This window comes from Eucyclogobius newberryi, unplaced genomic scaffold, assembly GCF_026437365.1.
Source record: "Eucyclogobius newberryi isolate DKJ021-1_F unplaced genomic scaffold, fEucNew1.0.hap1 SCAF_13, whole genome shotgun sequence".
Taxonomy (NCBI): domain Eukaryota; kingdom Metazoa; phylum Chordata; class Actinopteri; order Gobiiformes; family Gobiidae; genus Eucyclogobius; species Eucyclogobius newberryi.
Window position 1 is genome coordinate 20,759,508 of NW_027315757.1, and position 23,816 is coordinate 20,783,323.

General features: G+C 41.1%; 1 protein-coding gene across 1 annotated transcript in view; it reads right to left on the bottom strand.

Annotated features, from left to right (window-relative positions):
* rnd2 (Rho family GTPase 2) overlaps positions 1-23,034 on the bottom strand; it is a 66,026-nt gene extending 42,992 nt beyond the window's left edge. The window contains exons 1-2 of the mRNA XM_072442893.1: positions 22,793-23,034; positions 21,847-21,934 (exon numbers count right to left, since the gene is read on the bottom strand). Of these exons, the coding sequence (XP_072298994.1) occupies positions 21,847-21,934; positions 22,793-23,023 (319 nt within the window). The 5' untranslated portion in view covers positions 23,024-23,034. The remainder of the gene's footprint in view (positions 1-21,846; positions 21,935-22,792) is intronic.
* Positions 23,035-23,816: the final 782 nt, after the last annotated feature.

Here is a 23,816-nt window from a genome sequence, read left to right on the forward strand (position 1 = left end):
GTCCAGTTCGTTCAAGTCTAAGTTAAAGAACCAACCTCATTTAAAAAAACTTAAAAAACACAAACTTTCCTCCAACTCATAAGTGAGAATCTGCTCTTTGTGCCTCGTCTCTTGAATCCCCCGCAAGGCACGGTTCAGGGTTTGTGGGACCGGACCACACATTTATCAAACGTGGAGAGAATTTTGTGCGCAGACGTACTTCATCAATGAAAACTGACCTTTGAACCCATGAATACCAGGTCCAAACAAGGACTAAAGCAATCTTTGGACATATTTCAAGTCCAAAGAGTTATGAATGAGAACGTTGCACATCCATTTCAAGGCGGTGGGTGCGTAGGAGGAGCGGGAGCAGCCCAAAGAAGGCCTAGTGCGGTGTGCGGGAATCTTTTATGTTCACATCCAAAGGGGGAGAAATACTCTGCAAGATGAAAAAGTATGTACAATGTCATCGGATATTGCTTCGAAGGTATGAACGAGACATAAAAGCTGCAATACATTTTCAAGTTTCAGAAAGCAAGATCTAAAGCCAAAAGTCTGAATTCAACAATGACATTTTTGAAATGCAATTAAACTCTGAAATTAAATGTTTGGGTGACCATTGTAACACCAATGTAACAAAAGTGATCAAATCTGCTAAACGCCCCGAACGCCAAGCAGTGAAACGACCTGAAACGAAGCCCAAGTCACCCGAGGGGGTCTAATCCTGTACATGTTTACCCCGTTACAACTTCACATACCGAGGCTAACGCCATTGTCCCCCTTCTATACAACACTGTGTCTGTCTGCTTGTGTTCATGTGCGTCGGCATGCGTGCGTTCATCGCGTTAGTGTATGGGAATTCAAACAGCTTTGCCCCTTTGACCCGCGCTATTGTTGCTCAGCTGACCAGAGGGGCAGCAGGGGCACTAGGAGGGGGGTCCCGGGGGGTCTGGGGAGAGGGGGGCAGGGGAGTTTCAATGGGACGGGATGGTTCAGCAGCTGCCACTAACCCTGGTGCAAATAGACTCAAGACATTCAAGGAGTCTGTGGATACAGAGCAGTGTTTGTGGGTCCAACAGCTTGTGCTAAGCTAAAACTCTTGAGAAGTTTGTGTGTTTTGGTTAATTCTGCAGATATTGTTGGTTTGGAGAGCGCCAAGAGCAGGTTTAGCTTTGATTTAGGTCTGGATTAAGCCAGCATCAACCTTGGACCTGGTTTAGTCGTTTTTTAGATCTGTCTTAATCCAGTTAAGGTTTATGTAGGTCAGTTGGTCCTGGTTCAATCCTTGTTAATTAAGTAGAGATTAAGGGCGAGTTCACACTTGTTATTGATCTTGTTCTAGTCCTGATGTAGGTTTGGTTTGGTCCTCTTCTGGTCTTTGTTTAGTTCTAGTAATTCCATGTTTGGTTTCCAGTTTAGTCCTGGTTTCGTCCCAGTTTTGATGTGGTGAATGTGCAAGAGTGAACGCACCCAAACTCTTGGTTTAGGTTTAGTCCAGTTGTAGAACTGGTAAATTCTTCCTGGTTCAATTCCAATTTAGATTTGAGAAAGTAACTTGGTTTGGACACAATTGAAAAATGTTCAGTCATGGTTTAAATCATTTTAATTTGAGCTTTGATTTATTAAAACGTTTCAATCTATGTCCTGACACAGACCTGGTTCAGTACTGACATAGACCTGGTTTAGTCCTGACATAGACCTGGTTTAGTCCTGACATAGACCTGGTTTAGTCCTGACACAGACCTGGTTTAGTCCTGACATAGACCTGGTTTAGTCCTGACATAGACCTGGTTTAGTCCTGACACAGACCTGGTTTAGTCCTGACATAGACCTGGTTTAGTCCTGACATAGACCTGGTTTAGTCCTGACACAGACCTGGTTTAGTCCTGACATAGACCTGGTTTAGTCCTGACATAGACCTGGTTTAGTCCTGACATAGACCTGGTTTAGTCCTGACATAGACCTGGTTTAGTCCTGACATAGACCTGGTTCAGTCCTGACATAGACCTGGTTTAGTCCTGACATAGACCTGGTTCAGTCCTGATATAGACCTGGTTTAGTCCTGACATAGACCTGGTTTAGTCCTGACATAGACCTGGTTTAGTCCTGACATAGACCTGGTTTAGTCCTGACATAGACCTGGTTCAGTCCTGACATAGACCTGGTTTAGTTCTGACATAGACCTGGTTCAGTCCTGATATAGACCTGGTTTAGTCCTGACATAGACCTGGTTTAGTCCTGACATAGACCTGGTTCAGTCCTGACATAGACCTGGTTTAGTCCTGACATAGACCTGGTTCAGTCCTGATATAGACCTGGTTTAGTCCTGACATAGACCTGGTTTAGTCCTGACATAGACCTGGTTCAGTCCTGACATAGACCTGGTTCAGTCCTGACATAGACCTGGTTTAGTCCTGACATAGACCTGGTTTAGTCCTGACATAGACCTGGTTTAGTCCTGACATAGACCTGGTTCAGTCCTGACATAGACCTGGTTTAGTCCTGACATAGACCTGGTTTAGTCCTGACATAGACCTGGTTCAGTCCTGACATAGACCTGGTTCAGTCCTGACATAAACCTGGTTTAGTCCTGACATAGACCTGGTTTAGTCCTGACATAGACCTGGTTTAGTCCTGACATAGACCTGGTTCCAGATTAAACCCTGTTTTGCTTCACCCTTGAACAAACATCACATTCAAGTTTTGACTAAATAAGGACTAAACCTGGAACTAAACATGGACAAGGCCAGGACTAAACCAGGACCAAATCAGTGTTGAACTGAGCTCAAACCAGAGCCAAACAAGTGTGAACACACCCAGAGTCATAGTTTAATCCTAGTTTAGACCTTGTTTATTCCAGGTTTAACCCCTGTAGTCCTGGTTTGGACCTGGTTTAATCCAGGTTTAACCCCTGTAGTCCTCGTTTGGACCTGGTTTAATCCAGGTTTAACCCCTGTAGTCCTCGTTTGGACCTGGTTTAATCCAGGTTTAACCCCTGTAGTCCTCGTTTGGACCTGGTTTAATCCAGGTTTAACCCCTGTAGTCCTCGTTTGGACTTTGTTTATTCCAGGTTTAACCCCTGTAGTCCTGGTTTGGACCTGGTTTAATCCAGGTTTAACCCCTGTAGTCCTCGTTTGGACCTGGTTTAATCCAGGTTTAACCCCTGTAGTCCTCGTTTGGACTTTGTTTATTCCAGGTTTAACCCCTGTAGTCCTCGTTTGGACCTGGTTTATTCCTCATTTGTTTAGACATATTACCCCGTGTATATATATAGTATAGCACTTGTTGCACATACACGGTTCAAATCCCTGACCTACTGCTCATGTTCACCAAATGAGAACAGAAGGGTACATCTGTGCTTTCTCATCCCCCCCGGCCCCCCTCCCTCGCCCGCCTGGCTTTGTGCGGTCCCCGGGAGCCCCCCCGGGACCTGACCCAGCCTACGCCTCTGGGACCCTCGCACACAAAGTCCGACAGTGTGCGGGCGCGGCGTGCGCTGAACCAGCCGCTCCCGGTGGCACATATGGCTCATGCTAAACAGTTGTTGGGCCTGTTTTAATGCAGTGGTGTGAACACAAAGAGGAAGTGCGGTGAATTGTGTTGAACCTGACCCAAGTCCACGAGCTGACCTTCAGGGACATGATTTATGACTCCTCGAGACTATTGGGGGACAGGCACCGACACAGCAGGAAGCCGCCTTTTTCTTTTATAGAGTTTGGTCAAAGAAACTTGGCTATAATTGTTGTTGCACTAATTATTGTATATATATCAAGCCGTAGAAAGAGGTGAAAATAAGTTGTTCTTAGTGTTGTATAACCAAGTATATATGATAATGTTATAGTCTCAAATTTAAATCTAGGGCTGAACTAACTTAGTAATTGAGTAATCGTTATCTAGACAATACACAGACTCCAAAACGTGCTTTTCTGAGAGATTAAATTGGTCAGACAGAGCAGTAAAAACTTGAAAAAAGACGAATCAGGCTCTAAACTATTTGCTGCATGTGATTCCCTAGTTTCATTCCCATGTCACGCTGCGCTGTCCAATAAAGCATACGGGCCGAAAAATAAAAAATCTGTCTGTCAAACGTAGTCAAAATCTGATATTTACGGACATTTAAAACAACAAATGGATTAATAGAAAGAATAATAGGAATAATCAATTAATTATCAATCAAAGCAAAGTTAATCACTGGTTGCTGCCTTAAATCCTTTATGTTTAAATGACATGTATTAAGAAAAAACAATTATTACTCTCTTTATATTATCTCCACAACAAATTCCTGTGTCTAGTTTTAATGCCAGTTACAGAAAGTCCAATTTGATAAGATTCTATTCACAATGTTTCTCCCTTTTATTATGCTTTTTAGAGCTTATCAAGACAAAATCATCTTTACTCCTGACAAAATCATTAGAATCACACATCATAAACACATCATGTAAAGTGTTACATCAAGAACGACTTCTTATCGTTTCAGTTTGAACTTCGCCTGCTCACCGCTAAAGTCTTAGTCATCGCGGCGCTTAACTTTAATAATCATAAAAAGGACACGTAATGAGCTTGTCAGAGAGCACTTTCAATCCGTCCGCTTAATGTCTGTGCTCACACCAAACTCTCTTACGCATTCTCAGTTTTAACGGGCGTAAAGCAGCCGCGGACAGGCCGTTTAAGTAGATTATATACCTTTGTCTGGATCTCGACGCTAAGATGACAGCGCAGGGGCAGAGAGACCCACTGTGGCCATAGTAACACGGTAAAAGTGCTATATACGGGGCCGAGTCGACGTATATAAAGTAACTCAAGTGGTGAAATGGAGGAGTGTTTGGAAATAATTCTGTTGGAAAAATGCACTGAGGTATTTTATAACACCACGTCAAAGCACATTATTCACAGGGAAATGCTATTTGTTGGAGATAATCCTGAGTTTTTTGGGGGGGACTTCCCTATTATTCATAAATACTGGGCAGAGATCAAGACGGTCTTCGACACCGATCTTCCATTTGACTTTAAAGCGGCGTATGGCGGATGTCGAGCTCTAACAATGGAAGCGATAGATGGATACCTGCGGGGGGGAAAGCAATAAGAAGGAAATGGACGACAGGGACGGAGTAGACAGTGAAGGACTTTTGCACCAACTTTGAAAAATGTACAAATTTGTCGGACATTGGGACAAATGCGACACATGCCGGACCGACTTTACGACTTTGCTCATTTTCTTCGCCCATTTTTTTGCTCGTTCCGGTTGTTTTTGTTAAAGTTTAAGCACCGAAAATTCAAAGTAAAAACTAAATGTATAAAAGTACAACTGGGAGGGAGTATTGTTGTCGCCATATTAGAAAAAAAAAACACAAAAACCCATCCGAGGTCAACATACTGCAGGAGTTTATTGAAAAACATGTGTGAAACTTGTTTTGATATAATTAAGTATCCATTAACTTAAAGGTGAATGTTCCGCAGAACGGTTATAAACTATCAATCTTTTATAGTCAATTACATGTGTTTTATTGGTCAAAAATACCTCGAAAATCATGCAACCTTGTGATTGGAGGGCTCACATCTCCACAGATCTGACCTGTAACCTGCTCTGGTGGTAGTGGCATTGTCTGCCCCGTTGTCATTAAATTAAATATTCCTTACTCATTGTGCGTTACTCTCTGCAACAATTAACGGCAGTAATCGTGACTAATCGACTATTAAAATAATTGCCGGCTTTTTTAATAAACGTTAATAATTATCTGGACTGCTGGACACAGGCAGAAAGATGTTTTATAGCAAAAAAAAAAAAAAAAAACATTATTAAAGTAAGTACATTCTCTCCATCAGTCAATAAATGTTCCCTTTATCGATCAAAAAACTTTAAAATTCTCAAAGTACAACATGAATAATTGTTCGAGCACTAAAATAATCGTTAGTTTATTACTGACTTACAATAAACATGTAATAATAACCAGTGTCGACTTGAAATCTGAAAACATACATCGACTTCGAAGGAATAAACTCGATTTCATTTCCCCCCCGAGGCGCTCGTCGAAGCGCACGTATTATTATATTACCCATGGATCCTGGTTGACTGGACACGTGGGCTGCTCCGGACACGTGGGATGATGTGCTTCGCCGCGGCAACGGCAGTTCTCGGCGGCGTTGTGCCAGCGCGCAGCAGAGGTGTCTGTAAAAATGAGTCCATCCGTCTCATGTGAGAGCGCGGAGTCACCGGGGTAATTACAGGCGCTGCGTTCTGTCAGAGTCACCACGGCGATGCCCACCCTCTGCGCTCGCGGCCGGCTGACCTCCACTCGGCCTGGACTAATGTGCCATCAGAAATGCTCAGCGTCGAGATGAAGGGAATGACGAGGAGAAACATGGGCGCATTTATAGATGCGTCGGATCTAGCGCCGCAGTGAACGATAAAGACATCCTAAAAGGATAATAGAGGATTTTTGGCGAGCAATCTGAGTCTCATTTCCTCGTGGTGTGGACAGCCGAGTACTTCTCCCACATGTCAATCATTCCCTGCGTGCCACTGCACACCTGCATCCAGCACGTTTCCCTGGCTGCACATGCGTGGTTGATATGCCGGTGTGTGTTTAGCGAGTTCCTTCAGTGAACAGGACAAAATGACGACAGAGAAAGACTGTGCTCGAGCTCAGAAGAGACAGAAATCTGCGGAGACGAGAGATGCGATGCGATCCGTCTTGCTAATAAACAAACGTGCGTGTAGGGTGGGGGGGAGCGTGTGCATGTGTATTTTTAAAAAAGAGACTAACAGTCGCTTGAGTTCTCAAATCAGCAAAAAATCCTGTATCATTCCTTCAAGACTTGGCCTGTGCGCTGATCCGTCCATTGAAAAGGGTGCGGGAAATTAGCCAAAGCTCTCGAAACTCTGTCGTATCAGACTCAACGTGCGCTGACAGGTAAAGCCGCAAGAGCCAAGTCGATTAGCACCTTTTTTATGTGCCATAATTTCCTCAACCCCCCTGTCCTCATCCTTATCCTATAGTAGATTTAATTTGTTTTTCTTGAATGAATGAATTTTTTCTGATTCTGATTCAAAACAACAACACAATATCCTGTGGTATTCTGGATGAAAACTGCTGAAAATGCACAGTTCATCATTTCATATTTTAGTCTTTTTCTCAATTCTCCTGGACGTATTTGACATTTTAACTTCTGATTATAGGAATACGTATCATGAATCTAATTGCCATCTCAACGCTTGTCAGAAAAAAATAGCTATAAGACCATTTAGCTCTTCATACAAGACAAGAAAAGTAAATTGACTTTTTGCATTAGTGTTGTCGCGATGCTAAAATGTCAAACTTGATTTCGATACTAAGGAAAAGACTCAATACAACAATTGAAATACCACATTGATGATAAAACACACTGTACTACTTCTAATACAGCTCAAGCTCATTATAAAGCTGTTCAGGAATGATCAATTGTTTTAACTTTTTAGATTTTCTTTACATATCAAGTCTAAAAAAGAAAAAATAATGTTGGTTAGTATCAGATTTTTTATCGTTTGGAAAACCATAATTTGTGTGTAAAAAGGCATAATCCTATTTTAAAATCCCAGACCGATTAAATGACTAAACAACTTACAGACTTACAGTTCTAATTCGATCAAACGTTACTCCATTTTGAAATAAAAATGTATTAATAATATGGACAAAACCAGGCTTAAAACTAGGGTACCCGACATTTTGCGTAGTAGTAGCAGAGAAGTTTTTGCAAGCAGCACTTTGTGACAAAATGAGACCAATGTGCAGTATTTTAACCTCAACAAACAAGAACTACTTCTGGTTTTGCGGCGTGAAAATCTGGTCTGGAATAGGACCAAAAATCAAGACGGAAACAGGACTTCCCCAGTTGTTTCTGAGCCAAATTTGACGACAACTACATTAAAATAGAACATTGACTTTACCTGAAACATGAGTCGTGGCCAAGACTGAACATAGACATAACTAAGACTTAACTGAGCCAAAAGGATGCACTTTCAAAACTACCGCGGGTCAAGTGACACATCCTTACAATGCTCCTTACTTTTGGATGGGTTTTATGTGCACTTAAAAGCTGCCAGGACAGAGAGGCGCAGCCATTAGATCTCCGTCTTCTTGACCCGGTCTGAAAATGATGCTTGGTAAAGTGCAGCGCTCCCGGGAGGAGGATGAGGAGGAGGAGGAAGAGGAGGAAGAGGAGGAGACACCAGCGGCTGCTCACATCCTCGACAAACAGAGAAACAGGCACGACTCGGGTCCCACATGTCTCCGCTGCCCACGGCGAGGTCAGCCAGAGACGGCCCGCGGTTCAGGCGGCGGCCCCGGAAGCTTTAGGAGACTTATTAGAAGTTTAGTCTCGGAGGAGGACGACTGTGGAGATGTCCCGGGTTTGTCTGAAATGTTAACGCCAAAAGCTCCAGCACAAGGCAGTTATTTAATGCAACTTTTGTCACCTTTTTTATTTTAGAAGGGGACTTGGGTCACTCGACTGGACTTTCAAGGTGGGAATTTATAGATAATGTCTCGATTTGGTCTCGACTGATTACAATGTTCAGACAATATGAAATGTTCAAAAAAAGTGCCTGTAAATGTTGCGGTTGAGGTTCAAATTGTGCACAAAATGTAAATAGATAATATATTATTAATCATGTTGATATTCTTTTTTCATTGTTATTTTTATTTTCATTATTTTTAGATTTCTTTTTTTGCTATTATTTTTTTAAATATATTTTTATTTTATTTAAACTGAAAGAAAAGAGAGAATCTGAAAAAAACAATAAGAAAAAAAACAACACGTTGATATTCTAATTTTGCATTTCTCTAACACCGTTTACATCACCAAAATGTGATTATTATCTCATTTTTGGACTTCTAAGATGATTCAAATGACGTGCAAACTGCAAAATCATATTCGAGTCATCCGAAGGGCCATGATCAGAAAGAAATCAGATTACTCGAATCCGATTTTGCCGTTTAAATGTTATATTAATAACCATATAACGCCAAAAGTCGCAGCCATTGATCACTTCAAAATCTACAAACAAAACATGTATAAATGCAAAATGTTAAAAGCTGCTCACAAAGACACTTCTCTTTCGTTTTTAGAGTGCAGTGCATACGTTGAGGCTCGTAAACAGGAGTCAAAACGGTTTCACATGTAAAGAAAAAGCCTATTTACAGAACATAGTTTGCTTTTCCAACCGTTTTTTCCACAAATAGAACGTCAATAGTGGTGTTGAGTAAATAAACCGACTCGTCCAACATGTGTCCAAATGCAAGACAAGCAGTTGTAGAAGTTGTAGTAGTAGTAAAAGTGCAATGGGCAGGTTCTACAGCAGTATAAGTAGTGTAAAAGCCCTAAAGTTGTAGCTGAATCACTAAAATTGCAAAGCCAGTCATTTTAACAACTGATTTTTTTCTTTTTTTGAGCAGCAGAGTATCTAATTGTTCCAAATGACGGTATAAAGTAATATTTATGCACTTTACTGGGTGTTTTTACTGTCATTTCACATGCGTCTGATACTACAACCTCTATTAATACATTTAACCACACGTTTTAAACACATTTCTGCAGGATTGTCATATTATCCAAAGCCAAATCCACTGTATTTATATTGCAAATGTTATGGACGAGTGGTTTCCCAAGAGCTGCACAGAGACGGAGGACAATAAAAGACAACAAAAGCAATAAACGCTCAATTTAATCTTCAAAAAAACAGTCAAATCAACTAAAAGCAAAAGCAATAATAACAATACTGTCAGATATTGTCATCGGGAGGAGTCCAAATATAAATATGGATTCAGTTTTGTCAAGATCATTGTGAAGAGTAGCAGTTGGTCGATAAGGTGAGAAAAGTTTAATTTAAGTGATTGACCAGCCTCTGTGTGTGAGTGACAGCTGTGTTTAACCAATCACAGCGAACCTTTCAGAAGAAGCAGCAGGAGATGGAAAAATACAAAGTGACCAACAGGGAATCGTGCTAAAATTGAAAGATCCGGCTCCAAGAAAATTGTGATAAAATGCCTTATTGCCCACAGCCCTTGTAGCAATTAGCCGTAACCGTGGAGAAGAAACTGACTTAATCAAGCGCAAAGTGTAAAATATGCTCCGGGCGGCGTTTGGCTCCGCTGCTCTCAACGCATAAAGAATCACAACGGCCCCAGGAATGTTCAGACCGAGAGGGAGAATTCCTGGAAACACGACGGACTTTTAACATCGGGGATCCGGGGTTAAAAACGTGTTCGTCCGAGCCACATGTGCAGAAGATTAAAGGTTTCATCGTATTCGCATGAAAGGTTCAAAGATTAAAGTGCCTCCTACAGGTCGGACGACTCATTCAACTAAAATGCAGTTATGTTTCATGTATTTAAAATGCTGCTAAAAATTGTAAACATTTTATCACAGAAAAGCATTTTTTTTTTAGGTTTATAGTTTCACTTCCTGTTTGTAATTGATGACATCACACTAGGAATTTACCCAGCAAACACTGGGCAAAAACTCATCGAATGTCACAATGTTTTTATTTGACAAATGAAAATGTATTAGAGCAACTTTATTGTGTGAGCGTCCCTTGTGTGATGTCACTTCCGGTAATTTTCGACAGATTTTTCAACTTTTCTCCAAAAATACCTATTTGATTGATGTAGAACTATAATTTATATGTACAGCAAGTATAAATACACCAAATCAAGTCAAAATTGGAGAATCGTAAAAACCTGCCATACGCCCTTTAATACAGTCACTAATGGATTCCTCGCACGTCAAAGTGAACCAGAGTGAAGGAATTAAATCGTAGCATATTCAGTGTCCAGAAGATGTTGCCAATTGGCGCGTTCGTTTTTTTTTTTTTTTTTTTTTTTATCAAATCTGCAATTATTTTGATGATGGAATCAATCTTTTATTGAAAAACACCTGGGATTGGGATTTGCATATTAGTTTCTCTCAAAAAATCCGACTTTTTAAGCATCACAATCCCAAACTACTTCAGACAAAAACGTGTGTGGCACTTGCAAGCAAAAAAATATTGTTATAGACATGTATTTTCTTGAAAGATGGCTTGAAAACCTTAACATTTAACAAGGTAATATCCACGGACACGTATATTACGACTGATTCTCCTTTTACTCATAGGCTTTTCTCTCAGAACATCAAACCTGGTGCATTGTTTCATTAGTTAAGAGACAGTTTCTTGACATATTGGGGTAATTTTCATAATATTCACCAAATATATAGTTTTAAGCGACTACAAACTCCTAGCGTCTACACTGTGCGCTGTTCTAGACCTTTTTTAGACATCCTTAACCCTGTTTTACCATGAAACAATAACGGAGCAGTGTAAAAACATTGTGTGCAGTTCCCTCTTCCCACTTCAAGCTTTACGTCTGTCCCAGTTGCCTGTGCTGGAGATTCAAGCGTGATGACGATACGCCGAAAAGAGTTCACATCGGCCCAATAAATCAACTTAATCTCTTAATCTCTACGTTATACGCGCTACGTTCTGCTCTGAGTCCGGATTGGCTGTGCTGCGGCGGTCCATCCGGTTTGAGACTCAGGTAGCCCAGCTCTAAACGCGTCTGTAGTTTAAACCTGGTTATGGCTGAAAAAAGTTTAACGATTGATCACAACTGATCAACTAATTATGTCATGGATTTGTCGTTGTCTGGATTATGCACAGACTTCAAAACAAGTGGTGAGACAAGAGGTGTTATGACTCAGACAAAGCAAGAATTACTGCTAAAAGAAGGAAAACATGTACATTTTCCTTCGTTTTTTCTTTTTTTTTTTTTTAATCAAAAATCAATTTTCATTGTAAAGCAACACTTCACCGTAGCTTCAACTGGTTAGCTTGGTCAAATTTAGTAAAAAAATTATATTTTTTGTGTCCCAAACAACTGTAAACAAATGGTATCAATGTCATTTTTAATTTTAAAGCTTTAACCCTGATGTACTACAAATACTCCTATTCTAGAGTTTCAGTCGACAGGTTTTCTCGTACTCTTAAAAGTTGTTAATGGTTTTATCTAACTTTTACTTTATTTTGGAATGACATTGTCCAATTTGACATCTTTTAATATAAGAAAAAGATTGACAATAATAGTTCTTAATAGTAATTTGACACGGCACATGCACTCGTCGTCTGAGCCTCACAAGTCAAGTCTCTCCTCCAGCAGTGGAAACGCGCCGCAGTCTCGACGACTGAGCGGTCCACAAAAGCCCGGGGCAAAGCTGCAGAAAAAAATGCTTTTCTAAAATCCCTCGTGGCTCCTAGTCACACTTCTGAGTCTCAAACAAAAAACGCAATGTTTTCAAAGATGTTTTCTGAGAGTGCTGTGCGCTTGTAGCCGGTTCATGAAAGTGTTCAGTATTTGTTGTGGTGCGCGTGGAGAGAGAGCCAGGTCTGCCGAAAGGAAAGAAAAACAGACGTGCGTTTTATGTTCGAGGCGGAGGCGACGGCGTTCGGTTTGAAAAAGCCCAAAAATAGAGAAGAGGAACGGATCAAACTGAGGAAAAACTACTCAAAACTTCATAGACGCTGTAGAGTTAAATTATGTTAAATTTGATGCACAGCGTGTGTACTGTTGTTGTGTTGTATCAGGCTGGAAGGGCATCCAGCGTAAAAAGCACTACTAGAGCTACTGTCACTATAATTACAACAATAATCAACTACTTGTGATAGTTCATGGGAAATTAATTATTCTAAGAACGTTTTGAGCTGAGACGCTGCAGGTGAATTGGAAAAAAATCTCACATTTAATTATATCAGTTTAATTTATTTTTATTTAGTTAATATGAAGAAAAAATAAGAAAAAAATGGCAAAAAATATAAATTTCGCCTCATTTTTTAGATTTAAAACTTAAAAAAAAAAGCTTGGAATTAGGCAATCAAATCCATCAGTACAATTCGTCAAAATAAGTCAAAAAATTTTAAAGTTTGGTGTGCGTAGGTGCTAAAAAGTGATGATCTTCATGTCCGTATGGGAGGAAACGGACTTTGAGTTTTGAGTTTAGTCCTCTACAAACATGTTCTGAAACACCTGGGATTTTTGGATTTGTTTGTTCCTTTTGACGATATGGATTGTGCACAACAAACTTGACATTTTTCACCTTTGCGTACCACTTCCCTCCTAGCCTCCATTCGCCACCTCGAGAAATCAAAGTCAGACCAAAAATGCAAGCGTGAGCCCTGCAGGTCAACGAGAACAGAAACCTAATCTCTGGGAACGTTTTGGGGAAACCCGGAGCTGCCGTAACTTTTACGCTCACATATCTTCAGTCGGGTGATTGACCGCGGGGCAGAAAGTCAGTCGTTCCCATGCAGCGCTTCTATAACCGGAGCAGGAGAACAGGAGGAGGGGTCCGAGCCCTGGGCCTGGGGGAGCCGGAGATAGAGACCGAGACAGACTGACGAGCCCCAAGAGCTTTCCGCTAATCCGTATTGACCCTCATTGACTTGTGACCGTTTAACAGCATGGAGCGCTCTTTAAGGCCGGTCTGGACAAGTGTATTACTGTATTTTCCCGCACAATACGGCGCACTTAAAAGCATTTAATTTTCTCAATAAACGACAGTGCACCTTACAATCCAGTGCGCCTTATATATGGATTAATTCTGGTTGTGTTTACTGACCTCAAAGCGATTTTGTGTGGTGCACGTTTTGTTTTGCTTAATGCGCCTTATAGTCCGGTGCTTCTTATATATGAAAAATGATCGAAAATAGACCATTCATTGACAGTGCGCCTTATAGTACAGAAAATACGGTAATGCGATAGCCGGCCACCGCAAGCCTATTTTTCACTGCGTGCGAGAAAGTATGGCTTTCTGTAGTAGCTGTAATGCACTGGAAAGAACAGCAGGATTAAAACAATGGCTTTTGTTATTCCATATCACATTTGTCTTACTTATTTTCAAGTTACAGCGCTCTTACTTAAGCGTAATGTTTACTCTTTCCATTTCCAAGTGAGTTTATCAGTGATAGAAAGACAAATAAAGAGACAAAAACAAGACTTTCTCAACGTTTTCGTCATAAAAACAGTACATTTCTGTCAGATTATTCAATATATGTTGTTTGTCATCAGTTATTTCATTAGCGATAAATTTATGCTGCCTATTCTTTGGAAATGCCAGATTTTGTGGTTTTGTTCTGTCTATTTTGGAAAACTCCGCTATTACTATTACTACTACTTTCATCATCCTCTAAATTCCACTTAAACCTTTAACTTTACAGTATATTAGCCCAAAATACATTTAAAAAAAATACTCTCTCTGTAAGTTGACTTTTAGAGCATTCAAAAGGCACCTACATATTAATATTTGTTGAAATAAATCACTTTCATTCATTGTAAATCCACTGCAAAATCTGGCAATTTAAAAATACATTATAAGCCCAATACATGAATTTATTCCCATTACTGTAATTAACTAAGCATTAGTCATATTGTGGGAACAGTGTACTCGTAAACAACTGAAGCCAAGGAAATGTGATGCTGGCCCGCACTATTTAGGCCAGCCTCAAATACAAATCAATAGTGGTAAAAAAAAAGCCCGACTGCAGTGTGCCGACTTCACCTGCAACAGCACAATAGCACAAAGCACGGAAGAAAATATCAGATTATGGCTTAAAAAGAACAAATAGACAGTGGATTGATGCAAATGTCAAGTCAAAAATGAAGTGTCTGTATTTGCAGCGAGACCGGACGATGCAACTTTTAATTTACAAAAAGGCAAACTGTGAGGACGAGACCTTTCTTTTGAGGGCTGCTCTTTCAAAAGGTTAACTCTGACATAAAGGTGGAGGAGTTTTTTTTTTTTTTAAAGTTTATCTACATTTGCAAATAGCAGATAATGCAGATTCACTTTGGGTTAGGAAAAGGTCTTGTTTTGCTAAGTTAAATGTTTGCGGTAAAGGTTACACCCTCGTACAGGCGACGGGACGGTATTAGCCCGACATTTAATCGAAGCTGGATGATGCGTTTATGATCGGAAAACAGTGCAGTCACTTTTCCCCCGTTAGGACAAAATATGAGCGTCTGTGAATGTGGTTAAACGGGGGGAAAGAGGATGAGCATGAGGGACGTCCCGGAGCAGGGGTGATGGCATCGCAGTACCAAAAGTGATAAAAGCAGCCTATACTTAAAGGGCGTGTGACAGGTGCTTACCATATTCCAATTTTGACTTTATTTGGTGTGTTTATACCAGTTGTACATATACATTTTAGTTTTTAACCAATCGAGTAGGTATTTGTGGAGAAAACTTTGAGAAATGAGTACAAAATGACAGGAAGTGACATCACACTAGAAAAGAAACAACTTTTTTGACCCTCTAAACATCAATTCAACAAAATAAAGTCGCTCTCATGTATTTTTATTTGTCATAAAATAAATAAAAGTGACATTAAGTTTTTCCCAGTGTTTGTTGGGTAATTTCCTAGTGTGATGTCATCAATTACAAACAGGAAGTGAAATTATAAACATAATTTTTTTAATGATTTTTAGCAAAATTCTAAATATGTTTATCTTAACTGCACTTTAGTTCAATGAGTCGTCCGACCTGTAGGGGGCACTTTAAAGTACAGCTTTTATCAAAACGAACTAGTATCAAATCTGTCAATAAGAAATAGACAGATTTGATGGATAGAAAATATCAACGGAAATATTGTATCGTGGGCAATCATAATATATCAGATTACAACATTGTCTTGCTTAAATGCTTTGTTTTGTTGAAGCAAGAGCTGAAAAACACACAGGGAACTACATTGACCATGATCCTTTGCTCTGTTTCAGTGCAGACAGCGTGAAGAAATAACGGTTTAGAAAGACTCAGGAAAAACGGATATCTCAGTTTTGAAAATTGGTCACGATGTTTTTCTTCCTCCCACACATAATATTAAGAACAGCATAGTGAGGATTTTTTTTTTTTGTATTACAGTATTTTCCGGACAATAAGTCGAACCTTTTTTCATAGTTTTGGCCGGGGTGCGACTTATACTTATATTTATACTTATATACTTATACTCCGGAGCGACTTATATGTGATATTATTTATTATTTTCACACTTGCAACCGCATTTCATACTCCAGTGCAACTTATATTTTTTCTTCTCTATTATGCTTTTTTTGGCCGGTGCGACTCGTAGTCCAGAAAACATGGTATTACATTAAAAAGATTTAGCTTTTGAAAACACTGCGAAATAAAGACTCTTATTTTAAGACATTGACTTTTTTTTTTTTTTTTGAATTGCCACTTATCCTTTTTGTTAATACAATATGACTTGGAATATGATTTGCGCCACAGGGTTGCCATGGTATTTTGAAAGAAAAAGGTATCATTACGTCACTTATGTTCTGCCTCTCCACCACATGTGCACATAGTTACAACCCCAATAATAACATGGATTATTCCGTCTATAATAAGAAAACTGAAATCAGAATCCTGTAAAAGAGTTGATATGAATAAACTTAGACTTGCAGAGTAATCACAAATAAAAAGATATATATATATATATATATATATATATATATATATATATATATATATATATATAGTAAAGAAATATAAATATTATGGCACATTTCTGATGGATCACCCTGTTTTTGTATCAGGACAATCCCAATATCTTAACTCAGTTCTTTTCTGAACATATTGCGAACCCCATGATGACACTTCTACAACAGCTTCATCTGCTGGTCCTTCTACACTAGTGCTGGGGAGCTGCTGCTGTGGGCTGCAGATTAAAGACTCATTCTCACTGCTTTCACTGCGATAAGGAGCAGAGAGGCCCTCAGGCTGCAGGAGAGGACTCCCGACGGACGGAGGAAAGAGGAGGGGCTTCCCAACTCCACGCACAAACAAAGCCCAGGGTCTTTGAAAAACACCCCCGACGATCGATCAGTTGACTAAAAAGGGGCAGAACTATGAAGTAGGAATGTCACGCTAACAAACTTTAAACCTGACGCTCTAGTATCCAGCACGGAACGGCCACAGGGATGTGTCTTATCACCCCTTCTCTTTATCCTTTCTCTTTATCCTACACACGGACAGTTGCAGGAGCCCAAACAGCTACACACTCTCCTACATGGATCGGCCCTCCCTTTTTTTGTGACAATCAGACAATCAGAACTACTTTAGGCAACGAAAAACTGACCACAGCCGGAGCCTCATTCACGGTGAGGAGGTACAGATGGTCGACCAATATGAATATCTGGGAACTATGCTTGATGCTAAACTCAGCGCTGATGTTAATATGGGCATTATTAGCAGCGACTTTATCTTCTGTGCAAACATCGGTCCTTCAATGTCAGTGACAAGATCCTCAGAGTTTTGCTTCCGCTCTTGTGTTGAGAGTCTCCTCACTTTCTCTTTGGTTTCCTGGTTCGGTTGTCTCGCCGTGAGGGAAAAGAACAGCTTACACCGTATTGTCAAAGTCTGTTCACAAATAATCGGTGCAGAGCAAAGGGATTTCACGTCACTCTGGGAAGGTCTTGTCACCAGGAAAGCCAATCAAATGATGATCGACCAGAGGCTCATCTTATCTCCAGGCTTTACCCTCCTTAACCCCCTCAGATGCCTCTGATTAGAACTAATCGCTATTCCACGTCCTTTTTTTCCTTCCGCGATTAAGATTATTGAACTCTGTTTGATGCTGTGCTCCTGTGCTTTTAAGGATTACCCTTTATTTCATATATTTATTATAATAACGATACATTCTCTTACCTAGCCTGAAGGTGAACTCATGGCACATACTTGTGTATTTGTTTTATGTGTGTGTTTTTCCAGGTGGCTGCAAAGGGATTAATAAAGTCTGAGTAAATCCTTAACTTCCTTTCATTCTAGTACATTCCTGTTCCAATAGGACGTGACCAGCTTTATGAAATCAAACTCAAATCTGAATGCAAAAGTAAAGTTGTTGTGATGAGATATAAACAGCTGGTAGAAAAAAAACACTATACATTCAGGTGTACTTGTTTGGAATTGAACTGAAATGACTTCATTTTGCATCTAAAACGGTCACAATTAGTATTTTTTTAGTTCTTACGATTACATTGTGACCTGAATAATCATCATCATTAACGATTCACCGAAAATGATCTTGTATCTGACCCAAACTGCACTCACGACGACTACTGTGTTTACTTGTAATAAAAAGGCAGATTAAACTCATTATTCTCTACCAATCCTTCATCTTAACTCAGTCCCGTACAAATACTTAACACCTAAACAAAACAATAGATTTATTAGTGCAAATTCTGGTCAACCATCGACTCAATCAACAAAACAACTAAGGATCTACAGTGTTTTTGATGAAAACAATTGATAAAAATGGACCGATCATTACTTCCATTTAACACTTGCAGATAAATTGATACACAATGACCAGCTCTATCTCTAAATCAAAGTGGACGGAGAAAGGACAATGCACCACAATCTGAATCCACTTCATTTGTCGCTCATTACGCTGCCATAAGCGGTCTTATCGAGGCCGGCGCTCGCCTCCGGTCCCGATACGAGACGCCCAGACTTTCAGCTCCTGTCTCTACATCCATCCCTCCTGATCGAGCGGGGATGAGAGCAGAGCGAGCCCACCGCCGCCGCCGCTCCCACCTGCAGCCAAAAGCATTCAGGAAAAAGGACAAGAATGTGCACTCAGCCCAGCGCGAGCAAACCCATTGTCCAAACAAATACAGCCGGTGTCTGTGATGTGCTTATTCTGGGATCTGTGACCCGGGATACAATCTCTGCCTTTGTGCTGTTTTGTAAGGCGCATATTTCCAAAACTTAAATATTCAGCACCACCGAACCAGCCAAGTTACATTAATAAAATATAAATGTTTGCTATGAATTGATTTTTTGGCAGCATGTAACAGTGACAGCTCCGACAAGTGTGAATCACGGTAACATCTGCGCGGCTGCTGGAAAATATTACGGAATATGACAACAACAAGCCAGTGGAAAAGGTGTAAAGTGTATTTTATACAGCTGAAACTTCCAGTGACCATTGAACTAAAGCAACAACTAACAACAATGTGACGATTTCGAGCCAACTACGATTATTGACTCGGTTTGTGAAGAGTATTGACCTTATTCCGCACCGCCCACTTTTCCCTCGTTTTCCCGCGTCGCTTCTGTTGTAATGACACTTCCGGTCCAGCGGGAACGCCGTTGGTTTGAATGGAGAACGAGGGAAAAGTCTCAACGCTAAAACATGATATAAAGTAGATTGATTTGTGAAAAATATCCAATGTTCATGAGACCAAGAAGTCAACACTGCACCGAGGTCGACACTCTATGTTCACTAATACAACCGGACGCAGGATTACATCAATGTAGGCGCCCAGACGGGAATAAGTTGAATAGAAAAACTGATACTAATTGACGCTAAAACTACTACAAATATCGATAAGAATGACAGCAACAGGACAAAACTTGCTTTATCAGAACTAGTTCAAGACCACGTGGTGACATAGAGACAGTACTATCATTTTGTGTTGAAAATGACCCAGTCTATTGCCTAAAATAATTTGCATTTCGGTATCAAAACAAGTATTGAGAATGAAGTTTATTCCTTAGTATCAAAATCGAGTTTAAAACCGTAGTCAGTTCTTGCAGTATTGGGTCCAGTTAGCAAGAAAATAATGATACGTGTGGAAGTAGTGTTTAAAAGTGACATTTTACAAGGCCACTGACGGAACATTCACACAAAAAACTCAATAAAACCAGGCTAGTACCTTGGCGAGCGCTAAATTAATGGATAACAATTACGAGTCCGGCTTGGTGCGCTGACCTCGCATTCGCAATTTTAAATCCACATTGATCAGGCTCAAACATTGATTTCCCCTGCAGCTTGTCCTGTGAGATGGTAAAATGTCATGTCATTCTATCTATGCTGTTATTGTGTGCAGATAATATGAGAATAAATATGGTCCGGGCGCCTTCTGTATCGTGAAGTCATGCGCCAGGTCATGAATTGATGAGATATCGTGAATCTTTGCATCCGTGATGGTTGTTCTATCTCTTTTGGAGCTGATTTGATTGTGATGATGTGCGTACGTGTCAGTTTATGTCACTGCCTTTAAAGGGATGTGTGTTGTCATTATTCTGGAGGATGAGGGACAAAGACCTTGGTCAGGGAAAGTGATTATTTACGAGTAATTCACGAGTAAATCCACCTTTTGAGGAAGACAAACTCTGCTCAATTTCATAATTCCTTGGTAATTGTTTGCAGAGATTCCACAAAGCCTGCAGGAGTTGGAGCTGGCCCCATCACAGGCCGGGCTCCACCCTGATAATGAGCCCTTAACTGCAGGGCTGACACTTTGAAAGACAGATCGCTCTCACGTTCAAGCCTGGGGCATCCGGGTCTCTAAAGGTGCGTTCACACATAGACCACACCCACGTCGGAACTAAACTGAGATAAAAATCTGTAAACTAGTGTGGACCGGACTTAAACCAGGGCTGGAAAAGGACAAAACAAGTCCCAAAATCAGAGCTAAACGGGCTCAAACCAGGACCAAAGTAGGACACTAGGGATGTCACAATATCAATCATCAGCGTTACGATTATTGAGAGAAAAAACGTCCCAATTCAAAAATCATTCTCGATCACTGAGACCAAACAACAACAACAGTGACTTTTTTACATTTTCTTTCATTTCCATTTCCGTCACTCAAGTTTGTGACCAGTTTTACCAAATCAAACTTTCTGAATGACAAAACACACTAAACACACACTAAACACAGTACTTTACATTTAGATGGATTTTGTGCACTAAAGACTGAATTCAAAAGACTTCATTTTGTTTCTAAAATGGCTCCAATCATCATTTTTTCAGTTCTTACCCATTGCGTTTTTATAAACTTGACACTCGACGCACCCTTAAATGGCCCATGACAGGTTTTTACGATGTTCTAATTTTGACGTTATTTGGTGTATTTATACCTGTTGTACATATAAATTATAGTTTTACTCCAATCAAGCGGGTATTTGTGGAGAAAATGTAAAAAAATCAGTTGAAAACAACAGGAAGTGACACCACACTAGGGACATTCCATTCCAGTTTATGTATAATTTACACAAAGAAACAACTTGTTTTACTCTAAACATGAATTCAACAGAATAAAGTCGCTCTCATATATTTGTATTTGTCAAATAAAATAAATTGTGACATTGTGAGTTTTTGCCCAGTGTTTCCTGGGTAATTTCCTACTGTGATGTCATCAATTACAAACAGGAAGTGAAATTATAAACCTAAAAAATGTGCTCTTATGTGATACATTTTTTGCAATCTTAACTGCATTTTAGCTCAATGAGTCGTCCGACCTGTAGGGGGCACTTTAACTCTCACGACTGGCCCGAGCTTTAGACGTAACTGCCAACCAAGCTATCATGTCCAAACTAAAAGAAAGTGCGTCACGCGGTTGGGCACATTCACGAGCCCCGTCCGGTCCGAATCATCCACGCTCTCTTATCTGCACCCATCCCACGGTCACCTGACCCCTGCACCAGAGCATGGGACAGAGCGAGAGAGAGAGAGAGAGAGAGAGAGCGAGCGGGGCCAAAAGGAATGCAAACAGATGTATAAACTGGCACCGGCGTCCCACGAGGGGGGGAAAAAACAACAACCAACCAGACATAGCAGAAGCAATGTCTTAAAATATCGAAAAACAAACATCACTCAGCCGGGTCGTATCCATTTGTCACGGAGGGGGAAAACGTCAGCAGAGTGAAGAGAAGCGTCAGAAGTCGTCACGCGGCGGCATGCGGGGGGGAGAGAGGAGCCGGACGGGGGGGCACGCGGCAAACTCAGATTTTTTTTTGAAGGAAGAAGAAGTCAAGACGTTTCAACAGACAACGGGTTTTGTGAAACGGTCTTACCTGACGTGTCCCACATGTTCAGCTCGATGCGGTGCTTGTCGATCTCGAAGCTGGCGGTGTAGTTTTCGAACACGGTCGGGACGTACGTCTGCAACAACGACAACAACGCGGGAGTGACTGACAGGTCGGTGATTGACGGGTGTGTGGAAGGAGCGAAGCGAGCAGGACGGACAAACACGGAGTGAAGGAGTAAAAAGCCCAGAGCGTTAAGAGTTAAACGAGGGAAAAGAGTTCAAATAAAAGGGATATAAACCAGGACGAGGCCATAAACACAAGCAGATGACGGTAAATACTTCACACAATCACAATCAGAATACATTTATGGACAACATTTACAAACTAGGAATGCGCTTTGGCAAGAATAGCTAAATATTAACTTTATAGGGTCAAAGAAGCAGAGTTTATGACAGATTTTTTTTTTATATATATCTGCGCCCTTCTCTATTAAAACGACATTTGAATGCATCTTTTCTCACAAATAAACTGACAACAATCAAACGCATCTGTATAAGAAAAGAAAATAAAGAACATGCATGTGATAAGGCCCCGATAGAGCAACAAACAAACAAAAAGGAAATTAAATTAGAATTGAACTGCCTCAAAATTAACAAAGTGAATCAAAATAATGAATAAAAGACAGAGATTATCTACGGTACATGCACCACAGTTTGAAAACCAATGAGTTAGAGTGAAGAATGTATATGTGAAGTGTAGAATAGTTCATTTACAGCAAATAAAGGCTGTTTTAAGGGCAACGCAAGAATCACAGTAAAAGGCAATGGTCAAATTAAGATTTTAAACCCTTTAACTCTCACTCAACTTCTTGCCTCACTCTGTTTTACGCAGTTGGACAGTCATCATCATTATTATTATTATCTCATAATTCTACCATCGGCTCGCGCGTGCCCTCCACTCCTTCCATTCCTCTGTCAGACTTGCTCCTCACCTCCGGGTAACAGTCCTTGGCGAAGACGTGCAGCAGCGCGGTTTTCCCACACCGCGTGTCCCCGACCACCACGATCTTGCAGCGGCTCACCAGGCTGTCCATAGTCAGCTCCTCCGCGCGCGGCGACGTCTCCGTGCGGTCTCCCGGGTGATGATGACACGGGTCCCAGCCGCGCGCAGCATCCGACACCAGACGCGACCCGAGCGGCAGTGACGAGACGCGGAGATGCATGCGTCGGAGAGGCGCGGCGGCCGTGCGTAAAAGATGTCCGGTCCTCCCCGCTGACCACTGCTGCTGACCACTGCTGCTGACCACTGCTGCTGCTGCTGCTCCACTCAGTCACTCGCGCAGGACTGACCCCCGCGGCGGAGGAGGCAGAAACACTGTGGGGGGGACCACCTTGATATTGGCCACGCCTCTCCGATGTGCGCGCACGGAACGCGCCGTTAACGCGCCGTTAGTTGCGCCGTTAGTTGCGCACCTCGCCGGACGTGTCCCTGGTGACCGCGCGTGGCTCCTGGTGTAAGTGTGCACTATATTTGGAGCATATTGCATGGTACAGCGCAAAAGTCAGGTCCAGTTAAGTCACTTACAGACATTTTGATTACGTTTTTTGGCCATTTTCTCTGCAACTTAACTTAACTGAGTGTAATACTTTATCCTTATTGCTTTAAACCTGCTCAAAAGTTGACCTCTACGCAGTGCCAACAACTTGACCTTTCCTAGAGAGGATGCCACCACAGTAAAAAACACCTGTAAATACACTACAGTTCCTCTTATCGTGTAGTTAGAGGTCGCAGCGGGGTCAGAGTCAGGGTTTTTCTGGCTCTGGTGGCTCTAAGTGGCTGCGTTTCACCGGGTCTCACTTGGAGGCCCCCCGCAGAGCGAGAGGAGGCGCTGCTGGGGGTGTTTTTATGAATGGAAAAAAGAGAGATGACAAGAGTAAAGCACGTGCCAGGGAGAGCTCTGTCGAGTCATGTTTGTGCCCGTCACTGAGAAGAGCGACGCTGCCTCCTGCTGGACA